Source organism: Dama dama, chromosome 21 (genome assembly GCF_033118175.1).
Source record: "Dama dama isolate Ldn47 chromosome 21, ASM3311817v1, whole genome shotgun sequence".
NCBI classification, from domain to species: Eukaryota; Metazoa; Chordata; class Mammalia; order Artiodactyla; family Cervidae; genus Dama; species Dama dama.
This window is the reverse complement of record NC_083701.1, coordinates 64,231,420-64,247,683: the sequence shown is the minus strand read 5'-3', so window position 1 is coordinate 64,247,683 and position 16,264 is coordinate 64,231,420. Positions and strand designations below refer to the sequence as shown.

General features: G+C 44.2%; 1 protein-coding gene across 2 annotated transcripts in view; it reads left to right on the top strand.

Moving 5' to 3' along the window:
- MATN2 (matrilin 2) overlaps positions 1–16,264 on the top strand; it is a 162,954-nt gene that overhangs the window by 85,291 nt on the left and 61,399 nt on the right. For both annotated transcript variants that reach the window (XM_061123699.1, XM_061123698.1), the window contains exon 5: positions 2,360–2,482. In XM_061123699.1, coding sequence (XP_060979682.1) covers positions 2,360–2,482 — 123 coding nt within the window. The remainder of the gene's footprint in view (positions 1–2,359; positions 2,483–16,264) is intronic.

Below are 16,264 nucleotides of genomic sequence, written 5' to 3'. Positions count from 1 at the left end.
ACTACACCCCCAGTGCCTGGGGCAGAGTAGGTGCTTTGTTGATTCAATAAGTGAAAAGTATCTGATGATTCTGATTTTTCTTGCATCTCTGGCTTAGGCTTGTAATTAACTGTAACTTTTGTCATTCTTCAATTATTCACTATGATTTTTGCATGTGCTGAAGTTTCTCCTGATTATTGTTATTTTCCCTATATTTGGATCCATGGGAAATATCAATTGGATTTCCCAATTAAAAATATAAGATAATACAGAGTGAAGTAAGCCAGAAAGACAAAGAACATTACAGCATACTAACACATATATATGGAATTTAGAAAGATGGTAACGATAACCCTATATGCAAAACAGAAGAAGAGACACAGAAATACAGAACAGACTTTTGAACTCTGTGGGAGAAGGCGAGGGTGGGATGTTTCGAGAGGAATCGGGTAGAGAGGGAGGTGGGAGTGGGGATTGGGATGGGGAAGACGTGTAAATCCATGGCTGATTCATATCAATGTATGACAAAACCCACTGAAATGTTGTGAAGTAATTAGCCTCCAACTAATAAAAAAATTTTTAAAAATATATATAAGATAGAAGTAAGATAGGTAAACAGAGGAATTTGCATCTATAATTTTTTTATCTACTTCATTGATTTGGGAGTGAAAATAATTCTTTTAGCATTTTAAAACCAAAATCCTTCTTTGTGGACCTAAATGTTTTTTAATCTTATGATGTAGCTTTTATTTTTTTTTTAATTAATGCATTTCATAGAGGTGATAAATATGTCAGCTTTTATCTTTTATCAATTTGATATTTTATATTTATCTAAAAGTGTAATAAACTATAAAACTCAAAGACCTAGGAGGTTACATTAAAGCATAGTCATTGGATTCAGGGATTAATCAAACTTTCTAGTGAATTAAGTTTTTACCATAGCTGTCACAGTGATAACTTTTAACAAGAGGAAAAACATTCAAACCCTTTAATGCTCTCTGATTTTCTCGAACTTTAATGGTAAAGTCACTGGAAGAGCTAGTTATGAAACCAAGTCATTATCCTTGCTGAGAAATATTGTCATCACGTCAGCCAGTTTCTTCAAAGGAGAGACTGAGTCGATGAAGGATTAAAAATGCCTTTAAACCTTTCATCCTCTGATATATTCTTAGTTCTTTGGCAGTAAATGCACTACTGTGAATGTATTCTTACATTGCATTTGAATAAAGAGCCAGAGCTCAGCACCTTGTGGACACATAATAAATATTTGACTAGAATAACATTGTTAATCACCATAGAGGAGCCTGGTGGGCTTCAATCCATGGGGTCACAAAGAGTCAGAAGTGACTGCATGACTTTCTCTTCACTTCACTTCATACCATACATTAATTTCTCCCTATCTTTGTTATTTCTACCTAAATTCTTCTGGCTTCCCGTTTTCCTCCTTTATTACTGGGATGCATAAGTAGAGCACAAAGAGGATTTTCAAACATCCTTCTGATAGAGAAATGGAATGAAGGAAAGTATGTCCAAAGAGACCAATGCAGACTTGAGAATAAGGAACTCTTCCGGACCTGCCGTGTTTTTGGTGGAGTGGCAGGTCTTTTCACTGTGCTCTCTCCCAGCTTCTGCAAAATGTCAAAGACAGCGCCAGATGATCTTGGTGAGACTGTGTACGTAGGTGTGTACATTGGTGAGACTGATTACAAAGCCTTTAGGTTCTCAGAGAATACGAATGGTACTTGATGCGGACAAGCACAAAGGCCTGCTCATGATAACTTCGGTCCTCAAGAACCGTCCGTCACTCTCCTTGATGTGAGAAAAATACATGTTGATGTTAATTTAAAATTTTCTAATGCATTTAATAGAGAAGAAAAATTCCAACTTTGAAAAATATGCTTTTATATACGCATAGGTTCCTGTGTGTGCTCAGTCGCATCTGACTCTTTGTGACCTCGTGGACTGTAACCCACCAGGCTCCTCTATCCATGGGATTTTCCAGGCAAGAATACTGGAGTGGTTCCTACTCCACTTCCTACTCCAGGGGATTTTCCCAAGCCACGGATCGAACCTCCGTCTCTTGTGTCTGCTGCCTTGGCTGGCGGATTCTTTACTACTGCACTACCTGGGAAGCCCTTACATACATAACTCACCCAACTATTAACAGAGGTGGTCTCTGCATGGTAGGACTCCAGGTGGGGAGATTACCGTTGAATTTTCTTTTCTATTTTTTTTTCTGTTTTCCAAAGTTTCCACCTTGACCTTGCATCGCTTTCAGTTAAGAGTTATTTTGCCAAGTGCTGTAGAGTTGCTCATTGATGGCCCCGTGCCAAGAGTCACCTCCTTCTGAGCCAAGTTCTAATGATGCGCTTTGCCCCAGTCCAGGATCTGTGTGCGGCGGACGACCACGGCTGCGAGCAGCTCTGCGTGAACCTGCTGGGCTCCTTTGTCTGCCAGTGCTACGGTGGCTACACCCTGGCCGCGGACGGGAAACGGTGTGAGGGTGAGTGTCCCGTCCCGCTTGGCCTGATGCGGAAACACTAGGAGAGAAGTGAGAGGGGAGTCCCCTTCTCCGGCTGCTCTCCTTTGAGTTTCAACAAAGTGCTCCAAGTTCTCTGCCCTAGTTGTTAGCCACCATTTGCATTTTAAAGACTTTGGCATTTTCCCATTCTGGGTCCTCACTAAAAGGCATATTTATGATAATCTATGTTAATAGATAGATCCATTCCTGCCTCCCTTAGCAAGGACTGGGCGGATTTGCATTCAGTCTAGAGCGGGTGTCTGGGCTGGTGTGCCTTCAGCAGAACTCAGGTGTTATACGCGAGGTCAGTTGGTGATGGGAGAGGCTGCTGAGTGGCACCTCAAAGAGGTGGGCAGCCTTCCTTCTAAGCGTGGATCTGCAGTTCAGTGACGGCCCCAGGGACCACCAGCTGTGAGAGGCCAGCTGTGGGTAATAGTAGTAGCAGTCTTAGTCGCTCAGCCGTGCCCGACTCTGCGATCCCACGGACTGTAGCCCGCCAGGCTCCTCTGTCCATGGGATTCTCCAGGCAAGGATACTGGAGTGAATTGCCAAGCCCCTTCTCCAGAGGATCTTACTGACCCAGGGCTTGAACCCGGGTCTTCTACATTGCAGGCAGATTCTTTACCATTTGAGCTATAGGGAAGACCAGAAAATAAACAGCAGCCTCAAACCGTGGCCCCCGCCAAGAAGTCTCAAGGGCAATGCTGGGAACCACAGGCAGCACAGTCAGCTGAGTGGCTTCCTACTCAGGCGACTCCACATTTCGGGGGCCAGTGAGAAGGGGGGCGGCAGCTCATGTCTTCAGTAACAGGTAATGGTTTTCCTCAGCACCTGGAGGGCACACCAGCGAATCCCTAATATGCATGTGGCACCTCCCAGCTTGTCTGCAAAGCCCTTTAAACTCTCACAGACTCATTCATCTTTCCACCAGCAAACAGTGCCTGGCATAGTAGGTGTTCAACAAGCTGAGCAGGGTACTTACGAGGCAGACAATCTGTAAGGAAAGGAAGGAAAAGGGCTTGATTGACATCAGAACTGGAGCCTTCCTTTCTAAGTCTAAGTCCTCCATTTCTTGTTCCCTATTCCATTGTTTTCAGAGGACCTGTTCTATCTTGCTTCCCACACACAGTAAATGATATTTTGTTTTTGCACATAGAACTTTCTGGCACACTGTGATTCATAGCTGGGGATGTGGAAGGAAAAAGCAACAAAACAAAAGTATAGGTGGGGAAAAAAAGTATAGGTGGTGGCCTGTTCTTTGCAGGTGACGAGAATAAAATGGGTTTGTTCGCTTGCTTTTACACACTGATGGAGATGAAAACCACCCACATCAGAACCCCACAGTGGATTTGTTCTCCTAAGCCTCAGAGTTTTTTTTCCCCTTATCTGTCCGTGGTGACCATGATAGGTAGCAGGGTACCACATCCATTAACACTGGCAAAACAAGAAGTCAATCTGGAAACACCAGCTCTTTTTCTTTTTTTTTGCTACATTAATTTTTACTATGCAAGTATCTATTTTCATTGAGGAAGTTAGACGAGAAAATCACCATTAATAGCTTGTCGTATTTTCTGCTAGACCTTTCCCCACAGAAATATCTACTTGTAGACATGTTGTTAATGCTTCACAAAATGAGTCATACTCTCTATTTTGTTTCACATATTTTTCCCTGTGTGCTTAGTCACTTAGTCGTGTCTGACTCTTTGCAACCCCATGGACTGTAGCCCACCACACTCCTCTGTCCATGCGATTCTCCAGGCAAGAATACTGGGGTGGTTACCATTTCCTCCACCAGGGGATCTTCCCGACCCAGGGATTGAACCCAGGTCTCCTGCATGGCAGGTGGATTTCTTTACCCACTGAGCCATCAGGGAAGCCTGATTTTTCCCTTACCAGTTGTTAAATGGGTAGAAACTTTGGGTGCTGTTGGGTCAGAAGGAAATTCCACCGTTGGAAGTACGGCCAGTAGACGAGCTTCAGGAAACAGGGCTTTGGCGTCTGGGAACTTAGGGTGAGGGAAGGAGCAGGGCAGGCCCAGAGCTTGTGTGCGTGACTAGGGCCAGGGGCAGTAGGGGCCAGGGCTGGGGCAGGGGACCTGCCTTGGCCCTTGAGAACTGGAAGGCAGTGAGAAGCTCAGTTCTTTGGATGTTGCCAAATAATTATCTGAGAGTCCTCTGCAGTAGAGAGCCTTTGAGTCTCTAAGGCTTTTGCTGAGACTTCTGGAGTTTGACATTTACGGAAGAGCAACAAGCATCAGAGGTGAAGCTGGGGTTGCCTGGGAGCTGTCCTGGGCCATGTCTGCTAGAACGCACTTTGCTCTCACTGCCGCCGTCAGCACGTAAGAATATCTGCCTTCCTCGGGGCCAGGGTCAAGCCGAAGAAGGGGAGAACGGGAAAGACTATACGTGACCCCGGCCTCATCCATCAGATGTTATCCTCATCCTCGTCAACCAAATATTTGACCCGTTAGAAGCTGAGTGTGCGATGATTGAGTAAAAATTAATGTAGCAAAAAAAAAGAAAAAGAGCTGGTGTTTCCAGATTGACTTCTTGTTTTGCCAGTGTTAATGGATAATCTGTTGCCAGTTACTTTGGTTAGAAGACTGAAGACAATTCCAAAGAGTCAATTGCTGCTCCCTGAGGCTGTGCTGAGTACAGAGCAAATGATGGAGATGTTAATAACAGAGGCTCCAGAAGGTCAGAGAGGAGGGAATCCTCATGGCCAGCGTGGGGAAGATCTGGGTGAGGAAGGAAGGGTAGTGACTGGACAGATGTCCAAGGCGAGGGGAGACATGAAGGGCAGCGATAGTGTAGAGGAGGCCGTGCTCTCAAAGCTTGAGGACTGAGACCACGTGTGTGTGTGTGTGTGTGTGTGTGTGTGTGTGGTGGGGGAGGGAAGCAGACAGAGATCTAGTAGATAAGAGAGAGACTGTCACAGTGAGAACACCAGATTGAAGGCTATAACCAGAAGACACCAGTATGAAGGGACTTGTCAAAGATGGCAAGCCGGGTATTATTGCAGCAGGAAATTCAGAGGAGAAGCAGTGGCTGCTAGCGACCCTGGGAGCATTCCTTTAGCCTCTGCTCTGGGTGGCCTGGATGCAGATGGGCAGAGAACGATATGACTGTGGGGACCACAATCCCAGTTCATCCAGAGGGATCCCAGTTTATGGCTGATGGCTCAGTTCCCAGTAGCACTCTCTCTCACTTTCAAGGGGATTCCATTCTGAATGAAAGATTATAAGGTCACCCTAGTTAAGGCCAGCCTGACTCAAACAGCTGAAAAGACTAGCTCTGCTGAAGTGGAGAATTCCTGCAGGTGTGAAGTAGGAGATGAAGTTGAAGACATCATGTGGAACCAGCATGTTCAGGGCTTTGAACACCAGGCTGAAGAGTCTGAACTTTATCTCTGATAAAGAGTTTCTGGTTGGGACTCATTTTAGGAAACTCAGTCTCATGGTGCAGGGCAGGATGGATTCCAGGAGGAAGACAGAAGGCTGGAAAGACCGATTAGGAGACTATGATAGTCCTCTGGTGGCGGGTGACCAGGGCCAGATTTGAGTAGCAACTGTAGAAATGCAGAAAGAAGGGTTTGAGAAATGAAAGGAAGTGCAGGAATGAAAGAAGGTATGATGAATAAAGAAGAGGAGGAAAAGTCACAATCGAATCCCGGGTTTGAGCTGCCATGATTCTGAGAGTGATGGTGAGAGTGATGAAAGAGTGATGGAAATAGATTTTTTTTTAATGTTTTCATTTCGGGCTGTGTCAGGTCTGAGACGCTGCATGCGGGCTCTTTGTTGCATGGACTCTAGTTATGGCACACGGGCTCAGCAGTTGCCCCGAGGCATATGGGATCTTAGTTCTCCATCCAGGGATCAAACTCAATCCCCGACTTTCGAAGGCGGATTTTTAACCCCTGGACCACCAGGGGAGTCCTGGGAACAGATTTCTTAGAGAAGATAATGAGGATACGGTGGGTTTCAAGCTGAGGTGGGACACCTGCAAGCACACGAGGAGAGGGAACAGAGGCATCACCAACGCCAGGAGGAGAGGGTGGGACCAGTGGAGCAGGCAGGAGGCAGCACAGCCGTTTCCTTCTGAATTTCCATTTCCAGCGTTCACTTCTGTGTTTGTTTTGAAAGTGTCTGGACCTTCAACACAGTAAGACCTGGGCTCAAATCCTAGTTCTGCTACTTGCTAGTCATCTATCATTTTATTTCCAAGCCTTGGTTTTTCTCATCTGTAACACAGAGTAATAATACCTACATCATAGAGTTGGTGGAATTAAATAAGATAATGAGTACAATTCCTGATACACTTGGGCAATTGTTGTGGTTATTGTTATTACAACACATGTGATCACCATCATTGTTTCCTGGATGCCATGAAGTGTGGAGTTAGGAGAGAGTGAAGCCTGAGCCTTGGGCTCAGTCGTGTGCAGGGAGCAGGAAGGGGACGTGGGGACAGGGAGGATATCTGCGAAGAAACCACCTAAGGTGGGGATGGAGGAGTTGGGGCGAGTTGGGCGGGAGAACCAGAAGTCATGGACTAGGATGCAAAAGAGAATTTCTAGGCCAGGTCAATATTAGTGTCATGCCCCAGCGAGGCCAAATGGAACAGAACTTAGAGAAAAAGCCACCGAGTTGAGTCACTGGTAATTCATCTCAGCTGACATTTCCAGACTCTCTGCCAGGTACTCTGCTAGGCATTAGGGACACAAAAATGACCAGGAGGCCGTTGCTAATGATCAAGAGGGGTGAGGTAAAGGGCAGATTTCAAGGGGGGAGCGGCAAGAGGGTGAGAAAGTGGGGACAGCAAATCTAACCTCATTTGAGGAGGTTTGGTAGAAATTCACCATGACCCGCTACTGGTGAATGGACCCCATGGGAGTGCTTTGACTCATCCCAGAATTATGACTGTGACTGCATGAAAAGTCAGTTCTGAGCCAGGCTCAGGACCTTTTCGCCAACATTTCCACACTTTCTGAGTTAGTGGAACCTTAACTTCAAGTGCTAGAGTTCCATTTTTTTCTAATTGCTCATTTAACTCTGGATAGAACTGAAATTGTTTCAACATTCAGGTGATCAAGGGTGAGTTACTCACTAAAGAAAGTCCTCATTTTGCTTTAGTGGAATCTTGGTATTTGTAACCCCGCAGCTTCCACTCAAGCTGTGTTAATTTCCATCCAAAACTGTACATTTTTCAAAGACCCTTAGGCTTCTATAAAGCAGTTTAAGGGCAGAGTCTGTACATTTTTATGAAAAATTTCCTGGTCCTTTACATTTTTCATTTATGCCTGGTTCTAGAGTAATTTTGGCTAGCAAATTGCCTTAATTAAGCTCTGTCTTTGAGGGTAAATTTTTTGCTGTACTTGCTCTTCTGGTGTTTACTTACTGCCTTGTCTTTTGGGGTAACTTGGGTCCTGTTTTTCATTTTACCTGCCCAAGCAGATTGTAAACCCTTGGGGTGAAGAGGGTGCAGAAGCCAATTCCTTTGATTTTCATCTTTCACAGAGTAGACTTGCAAAATGTTTTTCTTGAATCATTAACTAAGATTGACTAATCACAATCTCAAGCATTCGTTTTTCTAAAAAAAGCTTTTCCCCTTGATTAGTTTCTAAATTACAAAATCAAATTTTTTTATTAAAAAAATTCAAAGTACATATAGGTGTGAAAGTGAAAGTTGCTCAGTAGTGTCCAACTCTGCTGACCCCGTGGACTGTATTCTCCCCATGGAATTCTCCAGGCTAGAATACTGGAATGGGTAGCCTTTCCCTTCTCCAGGGGATGTTCCCAACCCAGGAATTGAATCCAGGTCTCCTGCATTGCAGGCAGATTGCTTACCAGCTGAGCTACTAGGGAAGCCCAAGAATACTGGAGTGGGTAGCCTACCCCTTCTCTAGGGGATCTTCCCGACCCAGGAATCAAACTGGGGTCTCCTGCATTGCAGGCGGATTCTTTACCAACTGATCTATGAGGAAAGCTCACATATAAAGCCCAGATTTATATGAAATCAAAACCTGAAAGACATTCCTTCTTAATTTCACTCCATGGAGATAATCACCACTGAAAGTTTGGCCTCTCCTTCCTGCCTTTCTTCAAAGATGTCTTACTATCTTATGATGCTCTTTGCTCGTCATTACATCCAGGGTTTAGCACGATGCTTGACAAACAGTCATTGCTCAGTAAATGGTCGTGGAACAACTGAGTGGTATTAAGGTATCTCTTTACTCCCAATTCAAACCTTATTTTATTAGGCAGGCAATGTGATAAAAATATAATTTATACTTCTTGGGGGCAGGAGGAGAAGGGGACGACAGAGGATGAGATGGCTGGATGGCGTCACCGACTTGATGGGCATGAGTTTGAGTAAGCTCCGGGAGTTGGTGATGGACAGGGAGGCCTGGCGTGCTATGATTCATGGGGTCGCAAAGAGTCGGACACGACTGAGTGACTGAACTGAACTGCACTGAATGTTACTAAATTCCAGGACCTGTGTGAAACATTTTATATATAACTGAGACCATCCTTTGAAGTAGGTGCTGTGGTCATGCATATTTTATAGGTCTCTTCACCTGTCTGTTTCAGAGACTTCATCTGTAAATTGAGGAGAACAATACCTACCTCCAAGGGTTGTTGTGAGGGTGAGATGAGTTAATACATGGAAAGCCTCACTACTCTGTAGAGACCTATATAGGAAAAGAATCTAAAAAAAGAGTGGATATGTGTATAACTGATTCACTTTGCTGTACACTCAAAACTAACACAACGTTTTAAGTCAACTGTACTCCAATTAAAATTTTTATGTATATGGCAAGCACTTGGAACTGTACTATACATGGGTAACTGATACACATTAGTTGAATCTGAATTTCTGCATCTTTTATGAATTTTTATCTTTTCATGAATGCTTGAGTGTAATAATGCATCAAACTTGTTGTACGTTTGAAAAATCACATTGAGATCCATACCCCAAATGATGGTGGCAAGTGGCACTGGTATTTAGCATGCTGCTACTGCTGCCTTCAAAACTCTTCTTCTGTGTTCTTCTATGCCAGTCACCTTCAATGAGAAGGGAATGCTAAGTCCCTTCAGTCGTGTCTGACTCTACACAACCCTATGGACTGTAGCTCACCAGGCTTTTCTATCCATGGGATTCTCCAGGCAAGAATACTGGAGTGGGTTACCATGCCCTCCTCCAGGAGGGAATCTTCCCAACCCAGGGATGGAACCTGCGTCTCTTTCATCTTCTGCACTGGCAGGCAGGTTCTTTACCACTAGCGCCACCTGATGGCTGATATTTACTTTGGTAACAAGGGATGGGAGGATCAGTCTTTATATTGAAAGTCAAATTTTTACTTCATCAACTTACTCCCCATGCTTAAAGCTTGATTTCCCATGAATGCAAAGATTTCTCCATGCCTTAGTTTGTGAGGGCTGCCGTAACAAACTACCACAGAGTGAGTGGCAATAGAAGTTTATTTTCCCAGTTCTGGAGGTTAGAAGTGCAAAGTCCTCGTGTCAGCAGGGTTGATTTCTTTTGAGGTCTCTCTCCTTGGCTTGCCGCTTCTGTATGTGGTCTTATTTCAGTGCCCAGGCATCCTTGGTGCCTCTATGCGTGTGTCTAAATTTCCATTTCTCCTGAGGACACCAGTCAGATTGGATTAGCACCCACCTTAATGGCTGCATTTTAACTTAATTACCTCTTTAAAGGTCCTTTCTCCAGATGCAGTCACTGACTGACCAACTGGGGATTAGGACTTCAACAAATGAATTTAGGATGGGACATTCAGCCCAGAACACTTCCCTGTTGTCATCAAAATCAATAGGAAACTTTCTCTGAGTTTTAAACTCCTACATATAGGAATCCAGTCATGCCCTGGGAAAGAGGTTTGTGAAGCTGACTGTGCGTGTATCTTATATATACTCAGCAAGTAAATTGGTTCTACAATTTCTCTAAATGACATACTCGGTTTTTCTTACTCTGTCATCAACAAGCTAACAAACCCAAATGCTACTCTTTAAAATATCCTGTTTCTAGTAAGGCCATCCTCTTTGCAGACTAATCCCTGCTGAGGAGACCTTGGAATTCAACTAGATTATAAATCAGAGACTGTCAATCTTAGGCTTTATTACCTGGCACCAAGTATGGTTTATCCTTGGAAACAGCTCACATGTGAAGCAGAGATTGAACACAGCAAGCCTGGCTTCCAACCCCGAGATCTTAGCACTCTGTGATCCAGGGGGGGCAAAGAGCTGCATACAGTCAGAGACTTACTCTTTCCGGTTGTTTCAGGCAAAACGACCAAGGAAGGATTTTGTTGAAGTCAGAGAGGACTTGGAACAACAGAGGATCTCTTGAGTTACACACACCAGTCACCTCCATACATCCACCCCCTAAACTTGGCGTCTGTTTTTATAAGTACAGTTTTGCAACTAAGGAAGTTGTGCAAAGAACCTGAAACATGCAGTGAAGGATGACAGAGTTGAATGGACTGGAACTCTCTCAACCTTAGGAAGTTTTTAGGTTTACGTGGGCTCCTCCACGTCTCACAGTGGCCTCATCTGCTGTCCTCAGAGGCCTGGCAGAGAGCCAGTACAGTTCAGTTCAGTCACTCAGTCGTGTCCGACTCTTTGCGACCCCATGAACCGCAGCACGCCAGGCCTCGCTGTCCGTCACCAACTCCCAGAATTCACCCAAACTCATGTCCATCAAGTCGGTGATACCATCCAGCCATCTCATCCTCTGTCATCCCCTTCTCCTCCTGCCCCCAATCCCTCCCAGCATCAGAGTCTTTTCCAATGAGTCAACTCTTCGCATGAGGTGGCCAAAGTATTGGAGTTTCAGCTTCAGCATCAGTTCTTCCAATGAACACCCAGGACTGATCTCCTTAGGATGGACTGGTTGGATCTCCTTGCAGTCCAAGGGACTCTCAAGAGTCTTCTCCAACAACACAGTTCAAAAGCATCAATTTTTCAGCACTCAGCTTTCTTCACAGTCGAACTCTCACATCCATACATGACCACTGGAAAAACCATAGCCTTGACTAGGCGGACCTTTGTTGGCAAAGTAATGTCTCTACTTTTTAATATGCTGTCTAGGTTGGTCATAACTTTCCTTCCAAGGAGTAAACGTTTTTTAATTTCATGGCTGCAATCACCATCTGCAATGATTTTGGAGCCCAGAAAAATAAAGTCTGACAGTAGGTGGCCCTCAAATCAAAGTGGGATTTTGACACCTTTAGGTTTTGCAGGCCAGTATCTTGGGACCCAGGAATGCTTGAGTCCTGCCTTGCCAGTCTCTCCTCTCCCCTTCGGTTCCCCTAGAGGGCTGTGCACACAAAAAACAAAACCAGCAGGAAGATCAGAGTCCAGGAGAAAGCTTCTTGTCCTGTGAGATCAGCTGGTTGATTAGAAATGTCATTCAAAAAGCAGAATCATGAAAAGTGCATATCCAAACCTACCTGAAGTGTTTTACATTTTCTTCAGAACACATAAATATGCTTTTAGTAAAAACTTCTTTTGCTTACACTTCCCAAAATTACTAATTTTAAGTTCATTTAAAAAATATGGTTTCAAAACATCTTTCTTGCATAAACATACCCATAATATGTTGTCTATGGTTTTCAACTTTGATTTCTTTAAATTGGAGCAAGAATTTGAAGACTTCTGTAAAGCAGTCTAAGGGCAGAATCTGTAAAACTTTTATGAAGTTTTCCCTAGTCCTTTACATGTTTCATCTATGCCTGGTTCTAGAGCAATTTTAGTTAGCAGGTTGTATTTAAGTGCCAAAAGCTTTCCAACTGGTTTTTATTTTTTAAAAATTCGATCTGTTTTAGTGCTTACTTATATACTTAGTTTTTATAGTATTTCAATTAATTACAAAAAGGTGTACAAATCATACATAGAGGTTTGGAAATAAAAATAACTTTGATTCATTTTAACAGTGATTTTAAAATTTTCACATGCATCACTGTCATCTAGAGAACTTACTAAAGCATATATTCCTGGGCCCCATACACAGTTTCTGATTTAGTATGTCTGGAGTGGGGCCTAAGAATTTGCATTCCTAACAAGTTCTCAGCAGTGGCCACGGAACTCGAAAAAGTCAGTTTTCATTCCAATCCCAAAGAAAGGCAATGCCAAAGAATGTTCAAATTATCATACAATTGCACTCATTTCATATGCTAGCAAGATTATGCTCAAAATCCTTCAAGCCAGGCTTCAGCAGTACATGAACTGAGAACTTCCAGATGTACAAGTTGGATTTAGAAAAGGCAGAGGAACCAGAGATCAAATTGCCAACATCCGCTGGATCATAGAAAAAGCAAGGGAATTCCAAATATTTCTTCCACTTCATTGACTATGCTAAAGTCTTTGCGTGGAACACAGCAAACTGTGGAATATTCTTAAAGAGATGGCAATACCAGACCATCTTAGCTGTCTCCTGAGAAACCTATATGCAGGACAAGAATCAACAGTTGGACCTAGACATGGAAAAACAGACTGGTTCAAATTGGGAAAGGACTATGTCAAGGCTGTATATTGTCACTTGCTTATTTAACTTAAATGCAGAGTACATCATGCGAAATGCCAGGCTGGATGACTCACAAGCTGGAATCAAGATTGCTGGGAGAAATATCGACAACCTCAGATATGCAGATGATACCACTTTAGAAAGGCAGAAAGTTAAGAGGAACTAAAGAGTGTCTCGATGAAGGTGAAAGAGGAGAGTGGAAAAGCTGGCTTAAAACTCATTCAAAAAAACTAAGATCATGGCACTTGATCCCATGTGCCATGAAGTCCCATCACTTCACGGCAGATGGATGGACAAAAAGTAGAAACAGTGACAGAGATTATTTTCTTGGGCTCCAAAATCACTGTGGATGGTGCTTGCTCCTTGGAAGAAAAGCTATGACAAACCTAGACAGCATATTAAAAAGCAGAGGTATCACTTTGCCACCAAAAATCCATATAGTCAAAGCTATGGTTTTTCTGGTAGATATATACGGATGTGAGAATTGGACCATAAAGAAGGCTGAGTGCCGAAGAATTGATCTTTTAGCACTGTGATGCTGAAGACTCTTGAGAGTCCCTTGGACTGCAAGGAGATCCAACCAGTCAATCATAAAGGAAATCAACCCTGATTATTCTTTGGAAGGACTGATGCTGAAGCTGAAGCTCCAATACTTTGGCCACCTGATGCAAAGAGCCAACTCTTTGGAAAAGACCCTGATGCTGGGAAAGACTAAGGGAAGGAGGAGAAGGGGACGACAGAGGCTGAGATGGTTGGATGGCATCGCTAACTCAACAGATGTGAGTTTGAGTAAGCTCTGGGAGATGGTGAAGGACAGGGAAGCCTGGCATGTTGCAGTACATGGGGTTGCAAAGAGTACGACATGACTTAGGGACTGAACAACAACAAGTTCTCAAGGGAGGATTGTTGCAGCTGGGTCACCACCACATTTCGAGAACTGAGTAAGTATGCAGCGAGTCAATAGGGAAAGTACACAGGTGCTCTGGGACATGTGTTCCTCCGAGGCTGCCATATAAGCATGCAGCTCAGCCAACGAGAGATGTGCACAGGTATTTGGCAGCACAGCTATTCCAACAGCCTTGAGCATTTAGCATGTTCTGGGCATCAGGTCCCATATTTTTCAGAGGGAATGAAAAGCAATGATCGATCAGAAGTTGGTTACATGGCAGTCAATTAAAAGAGCTTCTCCTGTGCAACTTTATTAACACCCGAGTCAACACTGGATACCCTATTCTAGAACATTCTGGGGGAAAAAAAGATGAGATTGGAGTATGTGGCTTAGACTTCAGGCCCAAGCAAAGCCTCTGGTCTCTCCCCAGTCTGATATGGGACCAGCACACCCAAGTGTCTCTCTGAGGGACAAAGATGGCTGGGCTCAGAAATTCCAGAGAGAGGTAGTGTCTGAGTTTTAGGCTTTTAGGTACAGTGACCGGCCCACTCATCACTGTGGTACTGTCAGTCGCCTGGAACATGGAAGTCAGATAGATCAGCAGCTCTTTCTGTGGAAGGGCACTGTTGCTGGCAAAATCTTGGCTTTCTCTGTCCACTGAAGCCAAATAAAAAATTACAGAGACAGAATTTGGAGGAAATAGGAAGGTGGATTTAAGCTAGTGGAGAGGGGGACACAGTAGGCTGATGCCTCAAAAACTGTGCCCCTCCTCCATGAAGAGTCTAGAGCCTTATATAAGATGAGGGCTTGCAGCCAGGAGTCAGCGATGAGGAACTAAGGTGATAGGATCTTGATTTCTTCCTCTCGTATTGTTTCAAAGACTGGCCCCGTGTCAGTAACCCAGTGATTGAGTCTGGCAGTTCGATGGCTCTGCAGCCTTCTTTCTGATGTATAACTACAAGGGAAGGGTGTTGTAAGGGTAAACACCAGATTTAGGATGTATTTAGCTTAGAATCAAAGGAAAATAAGTGTGAAGTGTGTAATTCCTGCAGAATTAGGGGGCAGAAAAGCAAACTTAGTTACAGACATGCAGAGTTAGGAGCAGTTAAAGTTTTAAAAAAAAACAAACTAGGAATGTTCAGGCAGGCTCGCTGCTCTCTTTATCTTCTTTGTTCTCAGGAAAGGGAAAGAAAAAAACCTCATTCCTCTTTTTTTTCCTTTTCACTGCAGCAGCACTAACAAATGGGTAACCTGAAGTGGGCCCAGCTAGCTGACAGCAGACAGCTGTATCCAGGGTTGGGAGATTTTCAAGACAGCAGCTGGGGCTCAGGGTGAGGAGGTTGGACATGGGGAGTTGTTGCTTTTCAGTCACCCAGTCGTGTCCAACTCTTTGCGACCCCATGGACTGCAGCGCGCCAGGCCTCCCTGTCCATCACCATCTCCTGGAGTTTGCCAAGTTCATATTCCTTGCATTGATGATGCCGTCCAGCCATCTCATCCTCTGATGCCCTCTTCTCCTGTCCTCAATCTTTCCCAGCATTAGGGACTTTTTCCAATGAGTCGTCTGTTCACATCAGATGACCAAAATACTGGAGCTTCAACTTCAGCCTCAGTCTTTCCAGTGAATATTCAGGGTTGATCTTCCTTAAGATTGACTGGTTTGATCTCCAAGGGACTTTCAGGAGTCTCCTCCAGCATCACAGTTTGAAGACATCAGTTCTTTGGCGCTCTGCCTTCTTTACGGTCCAGCTCTCACACCCGTATGTGACCACTGGGAAGACCATAGCCTTAACTATACTGACCTTTGTTGGCAGAGTAATGTCTCTACTTTTCAACACACTGTCTAGTTTTGTCATCACTTTCCTGCCAAGAAGCAATCATCTTCTGATTTCATGGCTGCACTCACCATCTGCAGTGACTTTGGAGCCCAAGAAGAGGAAATCTATCACTACTCCCACCTTTTCCCCTTCTATCTGCCATGCAGTAATGGGGCCGGATGCCATGATCTTAGTTGGTTTTTTTAAATATTTAGTCTTAAGCCGCCTCTTTCACTCTGCTCCTTCACCCTCATTAAGAGGCATTTTAGTTCCTCTTTCCTTTCTGCCATTAGAGTGGTATCATCGCATATATGAGGTTGTTGATGTTTCTCCCGCCTGTCTTGATTCCAGCTTGTAACTCATCCAGCCCGGCATTTCTCATGATGTGCTCAGCATATACGTTAAACAAACAGGGTGACAGCAGACAGCCCTGTCATACTCCTTTCTCAATCCTGAACCAGTCAGTTGTTCCATACAGGGTTCTTGACTGCATACAGGTTTCTCAGGAGACAGGTAAGATGCT